The 20,553-nt window shown below is 38.4% G+C and overlaps 2 protein-coding genes across 2 annotated transcripts; both read right to left on the reverse strand.

The window, feature by feature from the left end:
• Positions 1-288: 288 nt before the first annotated feature.
• LOC102228510 (protein Wnt-8a-like) lies at positions 289-4,575 on the reverse strand. Its single transcript, XM_005795533.2, has 6 exons — positions 2,086-4,575; positions 1,960-1,993; positions 1,710-1,848; positions 1,391-1,516; positions 1,154-1,296; positions 289-1,055 (listed from the first exon to the last, which is right to left on the reverse strand). The coding sequence occupies exons 1-6, from the start codon at positions 2,154-2,156 to the stop codon at positions 489-491; spliced, it is 1,080 nt and encodes a 359-aa protein (XP_005795590.1). The 5' UTR covers positions 2,157-4,575; the 3' UTR covers positions 289-488.
• Positions 4,576-6,426: 1,851 nt separating this feature from the next.
• Positions 6,427-8,331, reverse strand: LOC102221182 (thymosin beta-like). The gene is made up of 3 exons (XM_005795426.2): positions 8,195-8,331; positions 7,092-7,196; positions 6,427-6,891 (listed from the first exon to the last, which is right to left on the reverse strand). The coding sequence occupies exons 2-3, from the start codon at positions 7,189-7,191 to the stop codon at positions 6,854-6,856; spliced, it is 138 nt and encodes a 45-aa protein (XP_005795483.1). The 5' UTR covers positions 7,192-7,196; positions 8,195-8,331; the 3' UTR covers positions 6,427-6,853.
• Positions 8,332-20,553: the final 12,222 nt, after the last annotated feature.

Genomic DNA, 20,553 nt, shown 5'->3' on the forward strand with positions numbered 1-20,553 from the left:
GCGTGCCGCAAATTTTCACTTTATTCCAACAAGGCACACATGGAAGACTTCTTCTTTGTTCCTCTGGTCCCGGGGAAGCTGATTGGGTGTCTTGGATCAGGAAACGCCTTTATGCGCACTTCAAAAGGGTGACCCACTCTTGCCCGAGGCTGCAGGACACCAATATACAAACTGTGGAATCAAAATGTAACATTTGACAGAAGTGACTGAGTCTTGCAGGTTGCACAAAATATTTATTATACAAAAATGTATAATTTCTTACAAAAACTTAAAAACCAAACGTGGGTTCCCAAATTCTGCGTGAAGCGTTTGCAGAGTCTGGTTTTTAATAAAATGTTTTATATATAAATTCCAATCAAAAATGGAGAAAGTGCAATAACAGGCGTCTGCTTATGTCTCATTTCCGAATCCAAATAATAAATCCACTATGCAAAAAAGTCGCTGATAAATCCATAATGCTTAAGTAATCACATGTTCATGGGTAAATGTCACTGTCGGCGCGTCACGGGTTTGCGCTTGGTTTTATTGTGGCGTTTCCCTGAGCCGTCTTTACCCGCGCAGTAATATTTAGTGACAACCTGCGTGCATTTTTCACACTTGACTGTGCAGCACCAGTGAAATTTGCAGTTGCAGCTGCTGACCACCTCGGTGCGTCTCTTCACCACTCTGAGGCCGCATTCGTAGCACAGCCGGCGGCAGCTCCTCCTCTCCCTCTGGGACACGTTCCTGACGCCCTTCAGGCACTCCCGCCCCTCTGTGCCTTGCAGTCCCAGACTCAGGTTCTTGATACAGTAATTTGGGGAATCCTCCAGATATACGAGCTCCGCTTTGGAGATGCTCCTAAAGGCGTGCGCTATGGCTCTCCTGCTGTCCGCGCTATTGTCCGCTCTCATTGGCTTCTTGTCCATCTCCAGCTTCCTGGCATGCTGGTGCTTCGTCCTCAGGTAGCTCCCCACCTCCCTGAAGTCGGCCAGCTGCATCCAGCAGGTTTGGATGCTGCAACTTCCAGACACCCCATGACATTTGCAGGCTCTCCTCATGGTTGCTATGACCGCCTGTCAACAGAAACAGAGTATTGACGTGGATTACGCACAATCTTAAATCTTTGTAAATGCATAAACGCCAAATTTCAAACTATCTCAGCAAATCTTACCAGTCTTCCCGCCTCGTTGTTATGGAGGTTGACTGCTGCGCGTGCATCATGCCCATCTTCCAGGGCATCCACAAACTGTCGGGAGATCTTTTCTCCGAACTCTATGTTGTCACTACAACCTCCCCAAATCCATCCTCTGCCTCCTAAAGCCACAAACATAAACAGATTATTATACCATGTCAAGTACATGTTTTTTTTGTTACTTTTGTTTAATGATAAACAGATATATATTCGGACCTGTCTGGCCAATCCTTGAGTCATCGCAGCCGCAGCTCTCAAAGTCCCCCAAACTACAGTTCTTGGTGAGCGTGTACATCACTCCAGCTGCGCTGATGGCGTGCACAAACGAGGTCTCTTTTGTGGCTGCAATATGTGATAGACACAGATCAGTTAAGAGACTTTACTTGGATACGTAATTTGGTTTCATAAATGCGTAAAAGCTCATTTCGCACAAGATGGCCTGAGCGCACACCCATGAAATTCAAATATAGACGATTTCATTCCGATATATACATTTTAATTAGTTATAAGTGCGGGTGGATATTATGAGACGTACCAATTCGGAGGCTGTTAAGTGTGGATAGCTTAAGTGTGCTTTCTGGACAGTTCCACTTCTCCCAAGCGAATTGGTGTTTGCACTCTCGTATTCCTCTCTGTGCGCCCATCTGTACACTGCTGGCGTAGGTAAGAAACGCCTTGAGAGAGAGAGATGTGTTTTTTTTTTCTTTTATAATCACTACCAACAAAAAATGTTAACCATTCCTAAAATTACAGTATTTTGTACAAGAGACAGTCGTATAATTTACCTTTGGACCAGTCATAAGAAAATTATTCACTGTCCTGTGGGGAGAAAACAAATATATACGTTAATGCATGAGATTCGAAAAGCCAATAGAACATAATGTAAAATGAAGCAAAAGTAACGGACTTACCAAGTGGAAGCAAGCTGAAAGAGACAGAGCGTGGACAAGGCCATGGCTGAGAGGATATCCAGTTGCGCCATCGCAGAACTTTTGCTTGTGTTCCAAATGTATGTACCGGGAGGAAATAAGACAGCTAATGGTGCTGCTTCCCTGCTCTGACTATACTTATATGCTCCTACGCGGCTGATTGAAAGATTTGTCCTGCAGGTAACGTCTCGCTGTGAAAATGCGTCAATGACGAGCTGAATTACCGCGTCCCATTGACAAACAGGAGCCGTCGGCGCATGAGTTGCACTTCAAAGAAGTTGCGCAGACTGTTAAACAGCCCCTCTTTCACCTGTCGCTCCCAGGCTCCGATCCCCATATGCTTTTCCCACGAATAAATGTATGAATGTAATTAAGTCAGAGCACAAGTTCTCATGAATCGCTGAATACAACTATAAATGCAAGATTGACAATGTTATGTCAGGGCCGCAGAATTCTGAAACTGGAGCGCAGCATAACATTAAATAAAAAACATACCATGTTGTGCACCCTCCCCCCCATTCACCAAAAAAGAAAAAAAAAAAAAAGAAAGAAAGAAACTGCCTATAATAATTATATCTGGTCATGTTACTGAGGGACAGTACCGAGGCTTGCTGGCTTCATGAAATGTTTGGGAAATGGGACCGGTGTCCCATGGGCGGACACCCTGGTATTGCAAAGCCGTAAAGCTTTTCAGACTGGACGCCATGTAGTCATATAAATACCGCCTGACACGTTGGCGAAATTGACATGGTCGTGATAATGGGATAATAGATGATTCCCTAGGAAACAACTCGGTGTGAAAAAAGTCTGGAATTTACAGGAGCATAAACATTTGTTTTGAACGTTAAAATGCTCCAGTGTGGTTATTTTATTGGACTTGATCTAATTCGACCTTTTCTTTTCTTTACAAAAAAAAATGCAACAATAACAAATTAGCATTTTCAATATGAATGGATGGATAATCCATTTAGTCCTACGTCTAATTGTCCTAATTACGCACGATCATTCTCCTCTTCAGCACTCATCCCGACAGTTTCTGCTATTCCACAAACTTTTACTTAATGCGAGCGACGTCTAAGCCAGTGATTAACGTTACACGTCTCCCATTAAATCTCTTCTAAAACACTCAAAATCCCTTAAAACAACAATCCACTCATCGCGCTGGACAATAGGGGAGGCGATTGGGACGGCCGAGGGCGAAGATAATCCTTTCTAATTAGATATCACCCACATTCATTTTCATGGATGACTGAAACCAGGAGCCCTCCGTGATTTGCGCTTAACGAAGAGCGTTTAAGAATTTAAATGAGTCAATAATAACAGACAATAGTTGTTTTTTTAGTGCTGAGTGGCTCAGAAACATCGAAACTATCAACAAGAAATGAAGTGGCCGTCAAATATTGTTGCCGGTTTTTAGCCTTTTATCGGGTTGTTCTCGAGGAGATCAGCCACAACATTGTTAACATCAACATGCATAACTTAATTAATACAGTATAGAGCTATTATGGGTTTTAAAGGTTTGGCATTGTTTCTTGAATACACGTTGAAGATGTGATATTTTAACACATCTCGCACACATTAGACCATTCGGGCAGCGTTGATTTATGCTTGGGAGAGTGAGGTGAGAGAACTGGAGCAATAAAGGCCCAGGAGGTGACAGTTCTGACAGGCCGAGTTTAGGTGACAGGAGTGGAGACGCCATCCCGGAGATGTGGGGGTGGTGGGTGGTCATGGCAGGTGATCTTTAACTAAATGACCCAATGTAATGGCTAGATTTGCTATAACTGAATTCTGTAGTAGGCTGTTTGCGTCTCATCATAAGATAATGTTTGGATTATTAGCTTATAGATTTACTGGTGATTTTATCAATCTTGATCGACTTCAATCAGTGTAATCCCGATGCTTCTTATCTTCTAGCTATCAAGGCTTTTCAGTTCGCTTTTCTCATCCTCAATTGCTTTCCATGGGATTATTATTATTATTATTGGCCACCAGTGGTAATATTTTATTGTCATATAAAAGAACATCAGTAATTTTTGAATAACATCCATTTTTGAATAACATCCATACAAGTACTTTTTCTGATGTCAGAAGACATGTCATGAGAATGTTTGTAACTTTGTAGTAGAGCCATAAGGCAATATGGAAAATAATCAGAAAACTGACTTCCTCAACTCGGAAAAATATTTTACAGTTTGTCTTGCATCTTGGTGACATTTGTTGTCCTATAGTATTATATAAATAGAACAGAATTGAATTTAACTTTTTTTCATGTCAGTGTACATTATTCGTAAAGACTTGAAAAGTTGAACTTTTTGAGCAGTTCCACAGTTCCACTTTTAAATCTGTAAACACACTGCTCTGCAAGAACTCAGGAGCATTTTTGAAAAACCATTGTTACTGGAAACAATTTGTCATTTCACCTTTATTTTTTAGAAATTATTCACACCTTCTCATCCTTTGTAGGTTGTAGTCTGCTTAGGGTCAACTGAGAAAAAAATATAAAAGCAATCTGTTTAGTGAACGCATATATATGATCAATATTTTTTGAGAACCAGATGCATTGTGTAAAGGAGCAGAAAGAAAGCTTGATGTCTTGCCAGCATGTATAGATACTTTGTAGTAGTATTGGATGAACTTGCACCCTGCAAACGTAACAGGTAGATCTACAATAGATAGGGGTTTGAGAAAGCTCTTGGTTAATTCAGTAAGACAACACCAAAAGAGATTCAACTCGATATTTTACGAGATCGTGACTCACGAGATTTTGAATGACACACTAATGCCAGTTCATTTCAGAGATCTTCAGCCAGCTTCGACTTTGTCAATTCTGCTCACCATAACTTTCATAATATAAACCAGTGTTAAAAAATGTCAATGTGAATTGAAATTTGACCAATCTAGCTATATATTAGTTTAAAACTATCACATTTCTTCAGTATTTCAATAGGTTTTTAGGTCGTAATTAATATTACCCACTTGATTTATATATCTTTATGTGAAATATGAAGCATTAATATTTCACATTAATGCTTCACGTGAAATATTTGCATTTAAAAAATAGCATTTTAAAAAAAATGCCAATTAAATATTTGCATAAAAAAAATAAAAATCTAATGAAATCATAATTTTTTTTTAAAATTAAACTCTCATTTTTTATGGCAGAGGGACCTTTAGTGTAAACTCATGTTGAGCGTTTTGTCCAAAATTACTGTGTAATATTCACAAAGTGACCCCATCAGATTTCTCACACACAACTACTTTTTAAAGTATTACAAAAAAATATTTTGCAGAACTTTTTAAATTAGCCAAAGCAACCTCTTATCTCAGTGTTGTTCTGTATCTTCGGTGATTAAATGCTTGCTGTGTCCATGTAATGCTCAGAATTTTGTCTGAATGTCTGTCAAAATGTGTCAAAGCATCACTTAAATTAATGATTATGTTTTTCACAAATTTACCAGTTAAGAACAGTTTTCCTTTAAGTAATCCAACATTAATTCACTGCCAATAGTACTGTGCAATAAACATCCAATGTACTAAGCTTTAAGCAAGAACCTCCAACTGGAAGCAACTTCTCTAGCCAAAAGAACTGCTTTTGGGTTGTGATTAAAGCTTGTGATGAGATAACATTAGGGAGTTGCAGAAACTAAAGTTTAAATTGTTCTGTCGATTGAATAAATCCTATCCTGGACCCACAAAATAAGGATAGGTGAAAAACTGATATGTCCAAAAGGTTAGAAACTTTGAAGTATGTGGAGTTCACACCCAAACTCCCCCAAACCCTTAGCGGCAAAAGAATTATACACTATAATTCTCTTAACTCCTGAGAGAGCAGTGAACTTGTGATAAATGTTGGACTTTTACTTAAATAGTGCATCAGACTTTTGTTTCTTATTTAGAAAATATTCTCCTTTTCCAATGTACTTTTTAGCAGCAGTATACAATTAGCATTAGCATCTTTGGTTTTCTTTTTATGTTTTGTGTTTCTGTTACTGAAAGAAATCATTAGAGAATAGGGCTTATTGTCATTACTAACATGATTCTTGATCAATTTTAAGTTGGTTGATGGAATAAGTCTTAATTCTGAAATATAAACAAAAATATTGTTTGCTTTTTTAAATGTACAATAAAGATTTTCCACCAGGGAGGAACACATTTATCTCGCAGGACTGATATTTGATAGATTGTAAAATCAATTGTGATTTATGTAAATGGATATTCTGTAAAGTAGAATACACAATCACCACAATCGTACAGTACAAATATAGACCAACAACCTGCACACTGAGACAACTTAGAGATGAAAAAGCACAAAACACACTGTGTCCATGTCTTCATGTTTATTACATAAAGAAAAGTAAAAAGTTTAAGAAAAAAGCCCACATGAGTTGACTTCAGTTGCCCCTGTGTCCACAGACAAACCCCACCCCCAATGCAACTTTCCAGCCTGAATGCCTGTCTCTCTCCCTGTGCTACATCACTTCACCCCCACCCTAGTTTGGCAATACTGGAGACATGTTAGCTACAAGCTAACAGCACAAGACAGGCACCCAGGCTGACATTTTTTTTTTGTGTGTGTGATTTGTAAGAGAGCCCCCATGTTAGGATGCCAAAATATCCTGTTAGCACCCCAGGGAGCTCAGAGAGCACCCTTTTCTGAAGACAATGTAGGTGATTCAAATACTGGGATAATCAAAAGAAAGTGCTTTTTTTCTGTGGCATCTCAGCTCCTTTTCTTCATGTGCTCACGTCAAGGTGTGGCATCGCCTTTCCTCTCCTGCTCAATGGCTGCAAAAGAAGAGAAAACAGAAACATGCTGCTGGTTTAGGCTTGCATTGCAGTGAACCTGTGAGTGGGTGCAGCTGATACTGCAGCCGTTTGCTTCGCTGCTCTCTTTGCTGAGTACGTGTGAAGGTGATAATGGGAGATTCTGGCAGGGAGGGCGAAAAAAAAAATTGCCGCAGAGGATGAAGGACTCGTGCACTCACTCTCTTTGGTGGGAAGAGGGTTCTTCTCTTTTGTCTCCGTCTTCTTCAGCTTTGTCTTGTCAAAGCGAGCGATCTCGGTCATGTCTGGCTTGTCCGACATTTTGGCTGTGAAAGATGAGACGTGAAACTCAGTGCGCCGTTTTGACCTTTCATGTCAGGCATCGTATTGACTGTGCATCGTAGCTCGATGTATACCATTTGAGACAAATGAAAATCCATAATGAGGCCTATCAGCTGTTTCGGTCAGTGCATGCACATAAAGGGAGTGGCTACAACATGTGCTGCTCAGACAAGTGGTTGCCTCCCACACATGCTCAGTCTACATACATGTCTGCTTCTCTCAGATGCCTTTGTGGCTAACATGTGCCTCTTTTACCCAGCTGTCTCTTCTCTCTTTTGTGTCTGCTTTTCTTCCCTCTCCAAGGCTTTCCTCTTTGTTCTCATTGCATTCTCCCTCAATTTGTTTGTGTCTTTTTTCTTCTGATTCTGCTCTTGTAGCCTCATGGATGCAGCTCATAATCAGCCCACAGACTCCACTGCAGTAGAAATCTTCAGCCTCAAGTATAACTGATCTGGTCTTTTCACTGTCCTGATCCTAATATGTCTGACTGAACTGTCAAATATATATATTTTTAAGCCTATATGTTTGGGGATCTTCAAAAGTAGAATAAGCTTCTGTAAGGTGATTCTTACCATTGTGGATTTCAATAGGGCCTAAAAGGTTCTGCTTGATGCGGTGTTAGGCTTCCTGAGCAAAATGCAACATTTTTAAAAACACAATTTTTATGATCAAAGCAACTTTCAGTCTCTCACTTGAACACTTAAGAATCTGTATCAACTTGCGTCACCTATCAGTCAAATTTGACCCTATTTTACGACTGTTATATACCTCAACATACCAGCAATATTGCTTTGTTTGTCACCACCACAATTCTCATCAACTTCATCTTTCACATTATTTCCCCGCTGCCGTTAGCAACCATCTTCTACCCATCCAGCCACACCCCAGTCCTTTGTCTGACTCCTGGCAGACCAGAGCCACCGTCAGTCCCAGAAACAAAGCCAAACGGAGGAGAGAAGAAGCAGAGATGAGTCTTTCTTACCGATGATCCACACAGCAGGTGGGCTAAAATCCTAGGCTGAAGGCTGCGGGGAGGGTCAGAGATGCAGAAGTGAGAGCGATACGGAAGCTGAGACAAGCTGCCGGTGTGTGCGCGCCTCGCTGCATCCAGAGTCTGGGTATAAGAAGGAGGGAAGGGGGAGGAGAGAGTGACTGAACTTGGTCAGCCTTCTTCTGTCATTAATATTAATGCTCTTAAGGGGAAAGACATGGGAAAGACATGAGAAAGAAACCACTGACAGAAGACAGCTACTAATTGGAGATTTTCTGAGATTAGCTATTCCGCATATACAGTAATCCATAATCCATATCATAGGTTTGATACAGTTCCCGCTGAATATTAAATGTTCTGAAGGGGTTTTATTTACCTCTTTTTGTGAATCATTGTGTTGCAACTATAATTCTATAGACATATTATGTTAGTAAATGCTCAATATAATGATTATTTTAACTCTTGATTTATATTTTAGTTATTTCATGATTACAAATTAACATTTACTACAAACTCTGTATGACAAAGACAATAGGAGGCCCTAAACAGAATTACATATGGTTCCAATAAATATCACTCACCAGAGCTCAGATAATATGATATTTTAACTAATGATCAAGTTAAAATAAATATTTTTGATTTGATCTCAAACATTTGGCTATTCTCAGAGAACTTGAAATAATTGTCAAATTTTCTACTGTAGGAATGATCATAGAGCCACAGCTCTTCCTCTGACTCATTGATCAGCTCCGGTCTCATGTGTCAGCTTCTCTCCCTCAACAACATGATGCTGCCAAGAGGAGACTAGAGCACAGGGGTTTAGTAAGAAAGAACCCATTGATAAGCTTCAGCACATCAGAACAGATCAGCCCTGAGATCCGGTTGCCATACATGTTTTTGTTGACATCATTTGCTTCGGTACATCAATCTATCTGTGTGTAATAGCACAGGGAAGCTTCAGCGAGGCACTCTTTCTGGCTCTGTTGGGTCAGTTCTGGAGCTAAATATTTGTGGGTTGAGGTCATTCCAAGATTTTCACCTCTTCTTTTTCTCCTTCCTCTCAAAATTAAAACTTCAGAGAAACTGAGATACTCTTCATAAATGTAATATATATATATATATATATTTTTACATTTAATTCCATAATCTTAAACAAAATACCCCCTTTTAGTCTATTCGACTGTCTTGTATTTTGCTTTAGTTGAAAGAAATCATTAGTAGTTTATCTTAGTGGAATTAATAATAACATTTAATTCTGACTATGCTGACTACCTGCACCTGTTTTTTATTATAGTGATCAGTCTAAGTATATACTGTTGTGTTGATTCTGAGAAATAAGAGTTCTTTATAAATATACCAAACTCTCCTTGCATACGTTTTTTTTAAAAAGTTGTAATAAAAGTCACTCGATGGGATGAGAAAGTAATTCATCTTTCAGTTTGTTATAGTTATGAGACTGACTAATTTGATATGTATATTACTTGAATTAATTTAGTCACTCTACATGATTTTTGTACTTATAGCACTTGAAATAATTAACCTATTTTTGTTTTAGAGAGATTTGGCTGCAAAGAATAAGCTATTTCTTTAGCTTGGACAGCTAATCCCTTAAGCTGACTTTGGTTCTAGGAAAAACAAAAGGACAAGACATTACCTAAATCAATATATAATAGCAGTCTCTCGGAATCAGTTAATCCAAATGTCTGAGGATTGTGTTTATACATTTTTATCTACATATTAACTTTTAAGTTCTTGTAGGTGTGTGTTTTGTAAAATTCAAATAGTTAAAAAAAAAACATACACTTATAAATGAATTCATCAGATTAATATTTGTCAGTTCATCTGCCTCATTTTATTAGTTTTGTGGGGTTTTTGAAGCGTTTCTTGATCACATCATACACTAATAAAACCCTGATGTGAGGATCCCACTGTGCTCTGCTTACATCACTGAACCTGCTGCTCTTTAGCCTTTAATCTTCCCCGAGGTCTGGTTACAGCATGCTGACCACAGATGCTGAGAAAATGTGGCTTAGAAAAGACTGCTCATCTCACAACAGTATGAGTCAACATGACCTCAGGCACTCAGAAACGATCAGTTAATATGAAACTCCCTCCTTTCACCTCCTGCTCCACCCACACGTCCCCAGCATCAACACTGACTACTAAAGAGTTTTATCCATTTAAAGTATTATCAGAAACAGCTTTTCAGTGTTACATAGGAAGGTTTTTTATATATAACTGCATATACTGTACTTATTAAAACAATATAAAAGGTAGTTAAGGTGTCGTTTTGAACAAAGCTTTTGTTCTATTAAAACAGAACAAAAGCTTCTTTGAAATTATACTATATGTTGGTTAGATATGTCTTTTTTGTTACAAGCAACAAAAGACACAGACACAAATCACACAGAGAGTTTTGCTCTCTGTGTGATTTCATATCACCCAATGACTTTGCTTTTTTTCTTTTTTGGCGGGGGAGGGGGGTTATGTCAACATGATGGCAAACTCCTGTCTTGCAGTTTTTAGATGTGCCACAGCTTCAAAACACTGAAATGAAATGGCTTAATGACCTCCTCCTTGTGTAGATCAGTTCTCCAGAGCCTTAATGACCTAATTATTCTATTCAGGTGTGGTGCAGCAGAGGCACATCTAAAAGTTGCAGGACAGCGGCCCTACAGGACTGGAGTTTCCTGTGGTAAGTGAAGAGCACAGGGTCCCCAAAGTCAGTCCTCGAGGGCCGGCATCCTGCATGTTTTAGTTCTCTCCCTGGTTTAACGCACCTGGATCCAATGATGGTTTATTATCATCATTGCATGTCAGTGTTCTTCTTGGAAGAACACTGACATGCAATGATGATAACGCTGAGAAGCAGCGTTACTACCACCAGGGAGAGAACTAAAACGTGCAGGATGCCGGCCCTCGAGGACCGACTTTGGGGACCCCTCTTTAAGGAATACTGCAGCACCACCTACTGGCAAAACAGCATAACAGCTTCATAAAGGAGTCTGAATTTGAAGCTCTAATTTTTAAGCAAACTGGGGAGCAGTAATGATGATGGTAAGAATAGCCTTCAGCCTTGTTACATTTTAGGGAAATGTTACTTGCAGCACTTAGATTATTATTTCTGATGTGATTGGCCTTTGGTGTCCCTTGCTTTTCAGTGCTTTTCATGTTACAAACAGCTCATGCTTCCAGTGAGCTGTTTGTTGCTTTGAGATACGGTGGAGAGGAAAACATCCTTGACCTTCTCTGACTTGGCTAGACCCTCCTAGTAACCTTTGTGTTTGAAATGTTATCACATTTGAAGCTCAGAGATGAGATGCTCCATGACAAAGGTCAGACTCAGAGCCAAATGACCTGTCAGAAAAATCTGACAGAGCGCTGCATGTTGGCTGGTGGACGATAGGCGAGTGAACCTTTTCATGTGTCAAACTGAACTATGTGCTGTTTGACTTTGTCTAGATGAGTGACATTGGATAAGATCAACATATTGAAGTTCAGTGAGAATGCAGCAGCTGGGAGAAAACAGTTCTGCATATTTAAAAAGAAGAGTCAAAGTCATGTTCTGCTGTGAACTCATCACAGGAGGGCAGCACAAGACTATTTAAGCTCCGATCTACTGAGGGTCCACCAGAGTAAACACCTATGTAATTCTAACTAGATAAATCCTATTGTAACTGATCTGACTTGAAAAAGCGTATCGACACTTTATCAACGGCACTTCAAACTTGTCTCTTTGAACTAAGGATACTTTGAATCCTGTGAAAGTAGTCATTTTAGCACAAATCTTAGAGACACAAGGAGACAAGAAATTAAGAGTCTTCAAGAATGTCAGATCAGCAATAAATTCTTACGCACTAAAGCAACGTTCAGTGATTCTTTGAGTCACAAGCTTAAATCTGACACAGCATGAATGATATGTAATATGGATATCGTCACTGTTTTCTTTTGTGTCCTGCTGTGGCTTTCAAAGGACACTCTCTGAACCTTTTAACACAGTCACAATTTTCAACCACAAACTTCAGTGGATTTCATAAGGATTCTGCGGGGTCGACTAACACAAAGTAGAGCATCATTCTGAAGTGGAAGGTAGAAAATACATTTTCTAGCTTTTACAAATGGAAGTCTGAAAAGTATTGTGTATATTTGTGTTCAGTCAGCCCGAGCCAAAAGTTTGTATAAAAACTCTTGCTGAAGTTAAAGCTGTATGTTTTTGGGGTTATGTCTTTCAGCGTTGAGCTTCTCAACGCTAGGCTGAACTTTTTTCCGAAACGCAGTAAAATTGGGGGCAGACTATCTCTGAACATTGTTTTTCTAAGTCTTGTCACACATTCTTATGTGAATTTAGGTTTGGATTTTGCTCTGAACTTTGACTGGGTCAGTGCAGTATGACATATTCACTGTTGTATGCGTCGTACTGTTGCAAGGTAATTGCTTCAAGGGTGGTTGTCCCATATTTTATCAAAAGCTTCCTTTCTTTTCTGATCAGATACTGTTGACTTATTCTTGCAAATGTTCTGAAAAGAATGAAGCCCAGCTGTTTAAAAAACACCAAATGTGTTGAGATTATATTTAGTTTAAAATTTTGAAAGCAACTTCTTGTTTTCAATGTGTAAGTTAATAGATGCTGTGATTATCACCTTTATTGGTACTCCTGTGAAAAAATTTCTAAAATGCCTTAAATTATTATTATTATTACAACAAAATAGATCAATAGACATTTTACTTAACTTGAGTTAAATTCCGTTCAATTTTTAAAGAGCTAATTCCCAACAAATATTGTCTTGAAGCACTTTACTGTACATTCCAATTAATCCTAGTTATCAATTTGAAGAATCTTGAATTAATATGAGATACAGCAGCATTTAATTTCCCTTTGGGGCCAATGACGCATTTTTAATTGAGTTGAATTAAGCAGTAGATGTTTGTTTGCTTCACACCAATCCCACATACTGAGCATGTATGGAGTGACAGTGGAGAGGAAAACCTTCTCTTTAACAGGAAGAAACTTCCAGCAGTACAAGTGGCCATCTGCCAGGATACAGTGGATAGACAGAGCAGATACACACACTTTTTAATGAAAAGTAAAAAATGTATAACAGGAGAGGGAAAACATTTAGTTGGTGTCGTTTTCATAGCCGATACCAAAATCCCTCCTCCAGAAAGTTTATCATAGACAAGCAGAATGCCAGGCTTCTCTGGAAAACAGAACAAAACACAAAAACTAAAAATAAAAACTAAGAGGAAACAAAAAGTTGGCAGTTGAAATAACAGAAAAAAAATGCAAATTAGAGAACAGTAGGAGAAGAAAGTATCAGATTGAGGATAAATTGTGTTGTTCCCTGTCTATCTTGTTCCCTAGTAGTCTGAGCTCATAGCAGCATAACTACCTAGATACCTCAGAATAACTTAAGCTCTGAGAAGGAGGCAGAGCCAGGAAGAACCATCTTTCCAGACTGAAATCCTTTCCTCTTAATGAAAACAAAACAAAAACAAGCAAACAAAATAACGACTTAGTGCTCATTTTTTCTCTTATTTGGATGTTGTTGGCTTTCACAAACCCTATGCTATCCAGCTGAATATGTATTCACTGGAAGTGAAGTGCAGTGAGTGTTTGAGCTTGAGTGTGAAGTCAAATCTTGCAATCTTTGTCTGAAATTGCAAAGAAAAAGAAGTAGAAAAAGGCTTTTGCCCTTGAAGACACTTTTGGTGCACTTCTCATTTCTCCTCTGTGGTCGGGTAGGCAAAGAAAAGCTACTGGCACTCTTAAGAAACAGAGGAGGTGTGTCACCATCTGAGCAGATGGGAAGTGATGTTAAGTGTTCAAAACAGAGTGGGCAATTTTCTGCCATTTTTAACCACTAATGGAAAAAGCTGGCATGGCTGTTAATGAGAAGCCCGAATGACGTGTAATTACCAACTACGTGCACATAAATAAGGCCTTGAAAAATGTGCTTTTTGTAACTTCATAGGAGCGCTGAGCTGTCTTACGCTTGATTAATCCAAGCAAAGATGGTAAGTTTTGACCAGAAAATCCACTGCTCCAAGGTTTTCCAAGGGAATTTGATGCATGAGCACAATGCAGGTGAAACCAGATAAGCAGCCTCTACTCAGGCCCATGATCTTCACAACTGATGATGCAGAGTCTGATTGGAGAACTCTGTTCCATCACCCAGCCAATGAGCTACGGGTATCTCCGTGTGGAGGAGTTATCTCACCTAGCCAGCTTGAGGACAGTGACAGAGATGGGGGAAAAAAAAGAAAAGTGAGGACAGAAGATAAAGAGATGAGGGAGGAGGAGAAGAGAAATAGAGATTGGATCTTCTGCATGTTAGAGCATTGATACAGACAACATGTTTTGGATACATCCTATCAAGTAATGGCGGGGTGAGAAGTGTCAATTTGTTGATTTTTTTTTTTTTTTTTTTTTCAAAGGCCATATTTGTTTTCCTGGTTGTATTTGAGCTTGTATTACATTAGTACTCCTGAAAAATTAAGTGATAGCAGTTTAGGGGTTGTTTGCAAATGCAACAAAGAAAACATCATCTCTGTCAATATACCCCCACGCCCCACTCCTCAGCTTATTTATGCACTAAACATGACTTGAGTAGATTAAACGAATGACTCGTTCTTCTCTAGAGCCTTCTAATTAGGGGGCGATAGCATTTGTTTCAAGGGACTCTAGGGAGGCAGATGAATACATTTTCTGATGGAAAATATGACCTTTTATAACCCTTAAGGAAAATGGTTTAAATCTCAGTTGTATTTATTTGACCCTCCTGACTCTGTATATGTATCCTGCACTTCTCACATAAGACAGTATGCAAGCTTGGATATTTACGTCCTACTTCTGATGTCAGACAGGGCTGAAAGTTCTTCATGCATCCTCCAATGTAGGAAAGTCACATGAATGGATGTGACTTTCCATTCACGTGACTGGATGACATTCATCCAGTCACGTGAATGAATTTCAATTTTCAAAGATTTTAAATTTTTGAAAATTGATGTGTTTACTTGCTTACATTCAAGGAATTATTTACTAGATAAAATGTGTAGCGATTTTGCGCTATGTTCATTTCAGAGGAAAGCCCAATTGTGAATATTTGGAGTTAAAATTTGTTTCTGTAACTTCCATATTTATTTGTTGTTAGTGTGTTAATAAAGTTTGAGTACATGGAAAGTGGAGTGGTCAAAGACCTTTCTTTTGAGAGTAAGTATTGGCCAATGTGCAACAGGTGGTTGTACAAAATATTGAATTATTTGTGGTCCTGCGGAATGAGGATTTTTCCCAAACTGAAAAGTTTTTACTAAAAATAAAGTTACAATTTTCTGTTAGATGAATTTATGCTAAGACTTAAAAAGGACAAAACCATGTCAAGATAAGTGAAGTGTTTTGAGTAAGATTATCAGGCAAGTCAAATTATACAATTCCCACAAAATGGATCAATACACTTGAAAGTGGTGAAGGATTTTACATTCAGTCTTCAGTTTGTTTTCCCATATGGACTTCATACTCCACATGTTTCTGACAATGAATGCTTCAGTTTGGATCACATGTACTTTTATATTTACATTTTCCCAGATACCATCTTAAAGCTATATGATTTATTGAGTCTGTATTTAGTTTACATGTAATGCACTTTTTCACCATTTTTGTCACATATCCAAAACACAATACAAGGTAGAGTGCTCAGAGAGGAAGTATTTCTGGCATTTACTGCATTCACAAATAACAAACTGTTAGCATGCAAATGAACATAAGAGGGAGCTGAAATGACATCATATGCACCTCCAGCTGGAAACTCATTGCATATTATTTATGTACACATTAGTGGAAATGATCAGAATTCATGCCAGTCTTTAAACAGAAAAAATAAAAATGGAGGATGTGAGTCAAATGGGAGAACAATGATAGAGAATCAAGTACTCTGTGCCAGTATCCATGGTTGTTCAGTCGTGTGTATTTAGAATCAGAGGTGTAAATAAATCCATAATAAAAGAGAGGAATACATATTAAAATATGCATATTTAGTTAGTTTTTTTTTGAGGATGAGTTTTATAGACATCAACATTTGTACTTTGTTGCTTTAATTTATTTTAAATTCATGTTAGAGCTATAAACAACAAAGCTTTTTGTATTGTTATCACATCAATACTTTTAATGTCACACTACTTTAATATGGATTTTTAAAAATGTAAACTGTTGAGCATAGTACTTATCTAGTTGTGGCAAAAGGTAGCTCTGAATTTTATTTCATGGTATCAGAGTAAAGGGGGCCAAATACAGATGCTCACAACAAGTTTCAGACTTTTATTTGTAAAGCAAATTGACAAAAGTTGTTTTATAAGGCACTGCATTATAGATCAAATTCTGAAGACGGAAAATGTGAAAATCGTCTATGCTGGCTGCCAGTATTGATACAAGTAAACTCGTGGTTCTCGTGTATTGAATCTTTGCATTATTCAGCTCGGGTTGTGCTACACTCTTTGAAGCAGAACATTAGACGGTGTCTCTGAGGGTCAACTTTCTGACAACAAAACTAATTCTGGGCTTGGAAAAGAATTCTCCAAAAGACACGATGCGTGCAAACAGCATCGATCGCCTTTCCTGTTCGGTCAGATTCCTTCTGAGATCTGCGGCTGACTTACAAAGTAATTTACTGCTTGGTCAAGAGTTTGAAATTTGTGCCGGAGGCTTAAGAAAGCCAGTTCCAAAGAAATAACTTGAAAAGGCTAATGTTTTATAGAAATGAGTTGTCAAATTCTGTTGGTTAAGTCCCACTTCTATTACAACCATGAAAGTGTGAAAAGAATTCAGGGTAAATCTTTTTACCAAATGGGAGCGGTTATGCATGCACCATTGCCATGTTAGAGAGCCGTCTTCTCCCAGGAGCCAGATGAGGATGATGATGTTGTCCTTTGTGACCCTTTACAGTAAGAGAGCTTTTAGTGCTCACTGTGTTGTTCAGATGGCTGCTGTGTGGGATGAGTGAGTCAGAGTGGCTTTCAGGGAATTATTTGTTAAACGCTGTCCAGGTTATTTATAGGTTGTTTCTATAAATATATAGAAAATATATGTTCAATCAAGAAACTGAAATGCCATCTTTTTTTTTACACAACTCACAGAAGTTCAGTGATCTACAGAAAACGTAGGAATTATTTTTTTTTTCCCTAATTGAACTTTAGTTTAATTAGGTTTAGACAACAAATAATGAATCCTTCTTTCTGAGCTCATGGCAATGTGTGAAGGTGTTCTAGTTTTTTGTAACCATCTAAAATCTTGGTTTTGAATTCCTGAAATACGTCAAAAAAGCTATTCTTGAGGTTTTGAGAAGAATGAAAAATTTCACCCAAAAGACACAAAGTAGTTGTTGGCATTAAGCTCCATCTGGCAAACAAGCTATGTTGTCAAGTACATTTGTTTAAAATCCCTTCATTTGCTCCTAAAATTTGACAAATAAACTTTCAAGGGCAAGAATCCTCTATCTCCTGCACTGTTTTGACAGTCACTCCATTATATTTGCTTACATAAATATGTTGGTACATGTAAACGATCAAACAAAATTATAATCTGGTCCATCAAAACATAAAGTCACCACAGAAAACGCAAATATCTGTCTAAAATTTTACAAAATTCTGAGTCCAGTTGTTGCTAAGTTGGTGTATTTTATACATGACTGCAAATCTCCGTCTGAGAACTGGACACGTCACTACAGTGTCAACATTCTCATCATTTCAACCTGTCAAAACTCTTTAATAAAAGAGTTTTTATTAAAAAATTGCTGCTGAGACACGTCTTTATATCTTCCAATTATGCTGCCCTATGTACAATTGGAGTTCTGTTCTGATCACTGTGCTGCCCCCTATTGCCCACCTTAGACAAGTGCATGGCTAAGCAAGTAGGACAAAATGTCAAAATGAAGCCTTATAAAATAAATGTCCCTCTGGTTTCATTACACCTTTGTTTTCCCTTAAGTTTTATCTAAAATTATCTTCTTGCCTATACTTAAACATTTGTTTTATTGCCGTGCTAAACAAACAATTTTATCAGTAGTTTGGAATAAGTATAGATTTCACATTTTCAAATTGTTTTTAATCTTTGTTTTAATAGACTTATAAAGAGATTAGAGTCTGCGCTTTGTAGAAGTGACTTATCCGTCTCATGTGCAGTGACATCTTTACTAATAGCTTTAAACCTCACATTTCTTCGTATCTTTTTAGATTTCATTTCTCTGTGTTTGTTTTTTCTTTGTTTAGTTATTCTCCATTATTATTATTTTCCTACTTGCGGCACTTTATCTTAAACATTGTGTAGCTCTTGCTTGATATGAAATGTGCATCATAAATAAAGACTGATTGATTGATGGTTTAATTACAATGACATAATAATTCCATATTCAATAATTTAGGTGTTCAGGAAATTATGAGATAGGTTTTTTAATAGTTTACAAATAGTCGTGATCATTTACAGATGGAGCAAAGTTCTTTTTTCTCCTTAGTGTTGTTATGCCTTGTGCGCAATGTCTCAAAGCGAACAAACTTGCTCTTTTCATTTTCAGCAAACAATAATTTGTTTCACTAGGCAGGAGAGAGTGGGGAGGGATTGTGCTGAATGTAAACAGACACAGTCAGGCGTCTGCAATTTTAATAAAAGAAGCAAAATAACTGCAAACCCGAACCTAGAAGTGATTCAAGCAGTACTTATTTGAATGTTAAAAAAAGAAGCTTAAAATGGGTAAATTGCATTTACTGAATTTAAATGGGCAAAAAGATCAAGCATTCTCAGAGGAGCATTAAAACTTACTTCTGATCAATCTCTAAGGGTTTTTAAAAGACATGATGAAAATGCATTTCATTCACATTTTTATGTATATTTTCCGTATGGCTCTATGGGATGCATATTCTGTGAAGTGAAGATTTTGTAAGACTGACTTACATGAGTAAATACATTTCTGAGTAATCCGAGTATATTTACAGATTAGACAAACAAACAAGCAAAAAAAAAAAAAAAAGATATAAATGATCTACAACAATCAGCCCAAGCATTTCGCTGCAGACCTAGCTCTGTTGGATATACTCTTAATGAATTGCCTCGCCTCCTTCAGCTGTGTCAGCTCGTGTTTCAGGGCCTTTGAAACAAGAGATCAAAAAAAGAGGTTGGCCTGCCAACATGCTGAAGTGACAAGGTCGGCATTGAGAGATGCTGGTTTAGTAAAGCCAGCCAAGACGTCGGCGGAGGAGAGAATAAATCTGTCATTAGGATCAAAGTCAGAAAACACTCTCAACGTGCACACACTTTTAACCAAGTGGCAAACACACAAACACACACGCCGGGTGCTTCAGTTTTTTATTTTGGTAGTTTATGAAGAGAGGAACTATGGACCAATGAGGCGGTGGCTCAACATCTTGTTATGCTGAACACAATAAAGGCCATTTGGGTGGATGATGGCACGCGCCTCTAAGAAGAAAAACAAGACTTCCTCCTTCCTTTCCAAAAATGACTAATGTAGCTTCTCATATGCCGTCTGTAGGCAAAACCGATACATGATAACAAACTGAAAGCAACATGGAAGCGGAGGAGGTTGGGAGTGAGTGATGGGAAACAGGGCCTCGTCTTTGTGCAACCTTCTGCCGCGTTGGCAACAAAACCGCCAGTTTTTCTCGGCTAATTGTCGAGCGGGTGCGTGGAGATGCCCTTGGAGGAATCCCTCGCTTATTCACCTGGAAGGCTTTGTCGCTCTCCTTTTGAAACAGAGAGATTAATAAATGTTCCTCTGAATGCATTAGGATTAAAGAGAAGAAAAAACAAAACACCAAAACTCCTGACACAACGTTGGATGACTGCGTACGTCTGGGGCGGGCGGGTGCGCACGCTCCGCAGCGTCATCGTCGGCACAAAATGCAGAACGTTATCTCCACACAGCCACCTGTTTATGTGAAGGGAGTCAACAAACATCATATGAATTCTAGTAAGGCTCACTCTCAGAGTACACACACTCCATCATCGTGGGACTATAGCAGTGTTCCCTGTAATCTAAATCCCTTATTTGAAAGCTTTGCATGCGTGCGTGTGTGTATGTGTGTGAGGCGAGAGGACAGTGCTTAGGAGAGAGATTAAAACTGACTGTTCAGTCGTCTCTTGGGGGAAAGGAGCAGAGGGAGGTTAAGACAGTAGGTGTCAGCGAAGGATTTATGGCATTAATTAACAAAAATAAAGCCCAACAAACCTGTGATGGATAAACACACGTCTTTAAAATGTGCAACTTCTGAAGAACATTTCAGGTAAAATGTTCAATTTCAAAAGTTAACCTTTGTTACCTTCAACCTTTACAAAGGCATTTAATACGCTA

Source organism: Xiphophorus maculatus, chromosome 23 (assembly GCF_002775205.1).
Source record: "Xiphophorus maculatus strain JP 163 A chromosome 23, X_maculatus-5.0-male, whole genome shotgun sequence".
Classification (NCBI taxonomy): Eukaryota; Metazoa; Chordata; class Actinopteri; order Cyprinodontiformes; family Poeciliidae; genus Xiphophorus; species Xiphophorus maculatus.